At 34.7% G+C, this 5,698-nt stretch overlaps 1 protein-coding gene across 1 annotated transcript; it reads right to left on the bottom strand.

Annotated features, from left to right (window-relative positions):
• Window positions 1-424: 424 nt before the first annotated feature.
• Window positions 425-4,611, bottom strand: LOC127902989 (uncharacterized; the record flags this gene model as incomplete). The annotated part of the gene is made up of 2 exons (XM_052443331.1): window positions 3,682-4,611; window positions 425-2,935 (listed from the first exon to the last, which is right to left on the bottom strand). A coding segment is annotated over exon 2 (1,332 nt), but the record flags the coding sequence as incomplete, so codon positions are not given.
• Window positions 4,612-5,698: the final 1,087 nt, after the last annotated feature.

The raw sequence follows: 5,698 nt of genomic DNA, 5'->3' as shown, positions 1-5,698 counted from the left end.
GTGCCTTGGATATAGGTGTAGTACCAGGAACTAATTCTATAGTAAACTCAACCTCTCGATCTGGGGGTAGTCCCGGAAGATCTTCAGGAAATACATCAATAAACTCCCTTACAATAGGTATGTCTTCAAGGCACGCCCCATCGGGATGGTCAGCAACTATATACGCTAAAAATCCTTCACACCCCTTCTTTAGCATTTTCATTGCCTTAACCATAGAAATCAAAGCTTTATGACTCTTATGATTCCCTTGAAAATGAAATTCTTCCTCGCCAGGTAGGCGAAAAATAATTTCCTTAGCAAAACAATCTATTGAAACATGGTAAGGTCCTAACCAATCCATCCCCAAAATCAAATCAAAATCGTGCATCTCTAAAGGTAGGAGATCCACAAGGAATTCTTTATCACACAATCTGATCACACATGACTTATAGACATGATCTATAAACTGGCAATCCCCCATAGGGGTACTAATTGTCACGTGAACATCCAGTGGTGTGATAGGCACATTAGCATAACGGGCAAACACACAAGATACAAATGAATGTGTAGCACCAGGATCAAAAAGAACTTTGGCTTCTCTAGAGAATAAGGACAATGTACCTGATACTACATCATTGGACACCTCAGCATCTTTTTCTGTTAGTGCAAAAACACGCCCTTGCACCCTCGGTTTCTTCCTCTGCCCTTCGTTAGTCTGAGTATTTGTAGTCTCGCTACGTCTCTTTGGGCAATCCATAATCCTATGCCCAGATTCTCCACAAGCAAAACAAGCTCCAGTTTTCCAATGGCATTCACCAGGGTGCCTCCTTTCACAATGTCGACAAATGGGGTAGTTCCTCCGAGCAGTGTCATCAGGAACACCCTTGTTATCCCATTTGTTACCTCCACCATTATACTTCTGGGAGTGAGGACCCTGCCTATAAGAACTTCCATTTTGCGGTCCACCTTGTGGATTCTTCTTATTTCTCTGATCCCTTGTAACTTGGGCTTCAAGAATATCCTTCTCCGCAAGAATTGCTCGGTCCACCAAATCGGCATAATTGTTAATCTTAAGGATGGTCAATCGCCCTTTAATGTTAGGACGTAACCCTTCCAGGAACTTCCTACACTTACTACCTTCATTAGCAACCAAGGTATGAGCAAAACGAGAGAGGGCAGTAAATTGTTCCTCATACTCCGCAACAGACTTTGTTCCTTGAGTCAACCTCAAGAAATCAGCCTCCATCTGATGTCGAACTCGTTCAGGAAAATACTTTTCATGAAAAGCCTCCAAAAATAACTCCCAAGTAATGGGTGCATCTTGCAAGCCAGCCCTTATGAGACGAGATTTGGCATCCCACCAGTGGTCTGCCTCACCCTGAAGGACAAATGAGGCTAATATTACCCTTTGATCATCATTACAACCCATAGCCACAAATATCTTCTCCATCTGTTTTAGCCATGCCTCTGCAACCATGGGATCGGCAGTCCCCTGAAAGGTAGGTGGTCCCAATTTCTTAAATCGTTCTAAGTTCACCATAGCCCCATGATCTCTTGCGCCACCTTGCCTTTCAACTGGCACATTCTCTTGTGCCCCAACTCTGCCTCTAGCCATATCTTGAATTAACTTACTTTGTTGTTCCATCAATCTAAGCATTGCGCGCATCATAGGATTTCCTTCGTTAGCCATCTCGTGCAAGGTTGGGTCAGCGTCGTCAGCGATACCTAAAACATCTCTCGAGCTAGAGGCATGCCTAGCACCTCCCTTACGTGACATCTCTTGACTATAACACAGAGAATAAATAAATAATTAAAAAGGGGTAAATAATTCATAGCTAAAGGTCGTGCAAGCGCGCAGAGTACTGAATAAGTAGTGTAACTAAGAAAATTTGATATTGTAAACAAGAGCAATAAATATTTCATTCTACGTTAATACCAAAGATCATATAACAAGAGTTATTACAAAGTCGCAAGCAACATAGAAAGCCAAAAAGACCAAAATAGAATTACTAGTTACTCCTTGCCTTAAAATATTTAATCACTCTATTAACCTCAATAAAGTCTACAGAGTTTCATGTCCTACAGCCACAAAGTTCATAGGTGTACTCAACCGGATAGGAAAAGGATCTATCTTTACTTTCCTTTCCTTAGTCGTGACTCCATCTGTCTCGATTTCCTTAGGAGTTCTATAAGGTAGTTTATTTAGACATGGAGATACCCATCCTTTGCTATAGTAAGGCTTAAATCGAGGTCCTGTCCAAAATAGGCGACGTATTACAAGCTTATTCTTGTTAGCTCCCTTGCCATAAACACGTAGTCCACGTATAGCCTCATTGAGCTTCTTTCTTGAAGCTCCAGGTCCTGGAGGAGTATCGATGTAGACCTCTATAGTCCGTCTTAGTCTATCATCCATTCGCTGCTTATGAAGTCTCCTAAGATCTTTGACAAGAACTCCTCCTAAGATAAATTGTTCGGTCCTATCAATTTCTGTCCATCCCTTATTCTTGACACTTTTCATACCCATATTGTCCTTCTTCATGTCTACAAAACAAATGTAATCGATTTAATTAGACAATCTAATTAAACGGTAAAAGAAAGTCTACAGAATCCTAACCTAGTTGCTCTGATACCACAATTGTAACACCCCAAATCTAACACGTGCGGAGCACGTGAAGAAGGAGGTTACTCACAAATCATAATCTTTACTCATAAGTTTCAAACTGAAATTCCTCCAATTCTTATTCAAATAAATCCATAAATCCAAACGTCAAATACTAAATAATCTCTCTCGAGGACATATAAAAATAATAACAAAAGTCTCAAACTCCAAATTACACGTTCATAATAAAAGTAACTAAATAGAAACACAAGTCTATTCCTCCTCTTATTCAATAGCAAACGGAAACTGGAAATCATTAACTCCAAAGCTAAGTGCACCTCTCAAAAGAAACTTAATCTGCAAAAAAGTAATGACGAGGGGTGAGCCGTCAACTCGGTAAGTAAAACCATTCCTAACACACTAGGCCTATCGATACCAAAAATATTGCAAGCCTTCTTTTGTTTAAAGCATATATCATAATCCATAATTTTCATAAAACGATATATCACAATAACATAAGATAAATTCTTAATAATTCAGAATATTCAAAAGCATATTTACTTACGAATCAACTCATGTAATACGTATACAGAAAACAAACAGGTTAGCTCATGTCACATAGTGTCACCTATAGTCCCGGTGACCCGGCCAGAAACATAATCAGAATATCGTGTGCACATTCAGAACAGAAACCCAGTACTGGTCCAGACAGATATATCGTATATTACGATCAGAATCAGAATCAGAATAACTATGGACAATGAGCCAAAACATTAGGAATCTCATACAATTATCAGTAATTGAAATCATATATGGGTACAAAACATTCGTATCAGATTTATAAAAGTTCATATCAATAATATAGGCTTGCATAACATTTTAAAGATAACATCATAAAAGGTTGTCATGTCATAAAATCATTTACATATTAAAAAGCATTTATAAAATACTTTGTTAAAAAGAATGGTTTGAAAACATTTACATAAAGCTAATTTTGTTATCAAAATTAGTAATCCTTTAAGTAGTATCAAAACATTTATACTTATAATAATAATATCAAAATACTTCTACATATCCAGTACATTAGGAATGAAGTTACTTACCTCGACAAATGAACTTGGATTAACACACCTCTAAGCTTCTAAGAGCCTCAAACACCTTCAAAACCTTAAACAAATACAAGATATGACAATCAATAACTTATTCTAAGAATTTGATTTTCTAATTCATACCCGTACAGGTCTGATTCTCGGAATTTTAACTCTTAATCAAAGACTCAGAATGATATAAAATCCTATGGAACCATTCTGGACATCCATGAGTACCCCATGTAAAATTTACAAGAGGATCCGATATCAAAAACATTTTAAAAACTATTTACTTCTCAGCAAATTCGAAACTGTTTTCACATAATCTAAACCAAACAGAACGGGTTCCGTGATTTTTATAAAATAAAATACTAATCAGAAAATTATGAAATTAAAACTGGGAATCCTAGACACATATATTAACATACATATAAACTTTCAGAATTTTTTGAGTTCATTTGGTGGTACAAATAGTCTTGTGAATCTGATCACAATACTGGAATCGTGGATTTCCAGTGCAGTGGTTTCTATTTCCAAAATACGTATAAAATTGAAAACGAAGTTGAATTTAATGAAATAAAATTTAATCAAGAAGCCCTACATGTCTAGTTTCCAGAAATATAAATTTTATAAGAAAATTCGTTCAGAAAATATAGCTTTAAAAATTCGAGATACTCATGCTGTTCAGAATAAACGTTGTGAACTTACCCGTCGCTTTGAGTCTCTCCTAAACAAAGGTTTGAATCCTAAGATTTGGGTAGGAGCGTAAAGAGCAGCAGAGAAGAAGGATAAACGTTGTGAACTTAGGGTTATGGAAGGGGGAAAAGTATGTATTTATAGGGGATCTTAAGAAACCCTATTCAATAAGGAAAAATAGCCCTTTTCCAAAATGATCTCATAAATAACCTCTATTTAATTAGTACCCCTTTCTAAATAAGGGTTATAGGCCACTCATAATTCTCAATGAAAGCCCAATTTCCATAATTTAATATGTATGGGAATTTGTGGCGTTACAGTGTGAGTGTGATAGGTTAAGTTTTATCTTTTTTATTTTTCTTGGCTTTGTAAATTTAATTATTATTTCCTTAACACTACTACAAATTTGCTATATATTTGATATTTTAAAATTTTACAATGACTATTATCAATGTTGCAACTTGTTAGTATTATTTTATTTACTTTTTGGTGTGGCATTTTTGTTTTCAAGGTAACAAAGACAAAATGAAGAGAATTGAAGGAATCACCATGCTTTATAATTTGAATTTGAATTATTGTTATTTGTATTATTAGAGATTTGTAATTTGGAATTTGAATGATTGTATATTTAATCCTAGAATATGGTTTGGATTATTTGTATTTTGTTGTAGGATATTAAATTTGTGGTTTTTTTTTTGCTTAATTTTGTTTATTAATTATATTTTTCTAAATGAATTGTAAGTGAATCCTAATCCGATTTGATTCAATTCAATTTGTTATGGATTTGTGATAGGATAAACGAATAATAAACAATTATGAATTCGATTCGATTCGTTTATTAATTCTACTAAATGAATTAAACGAATTGAAACAAATATTCATTTAATAAATGAATCGGATCCGAATCCTGAGATTTCAATTCATTTAATAAAACGAATTAAATCCGAATCAGTAGAATTTTGACCCAATTCGTTTACAATTCAATTCGAATTCGATTCATTTATTCGTTTTGCCACCCCCACCTTCAGTTATACTTGACAATATAACATGTTTATCAATATAAAAATCCACACAATAGAGAAATGGATCGTAGAGACCATTAATGGCAAACTTGATCCCATCTTACAATGTAAACTTTACTCAGTAATATCGGTGTGCTGAATATTTTTATTGGTGTTTTGAGTAAATTAATTTAAATGATTTAAGTAGGAATTTTTTTGGCATTTTAAAAAGTGTACAGGGTAAAAATTAATTTTTTTTAAATTTAGTATATAAGTGTATAGAGTAATAGAGTATTCAAAATATTTTTTAAAGTGCAAATAACTCCATCCTTCCT

This window comes from Citrus sinensis, chromosome 6 (assembly GCF_022201045.2).
Source record: "Citrus sinensis cultivar Valencia sweet orange chromosome 6, DVS_A1.0, whole genome shotgun sequence".
Taxonomy (NCBI): domain Eukaryota; kingdom Viridiplantae; phylum Streptophyta; class Magnoliopsida; order Sapindales; family Rutaceae; genus Citrus; species Citrus sinensis.
This window is presented reverse-complemented; position numbering and strand designations above follow the sequence as displayed.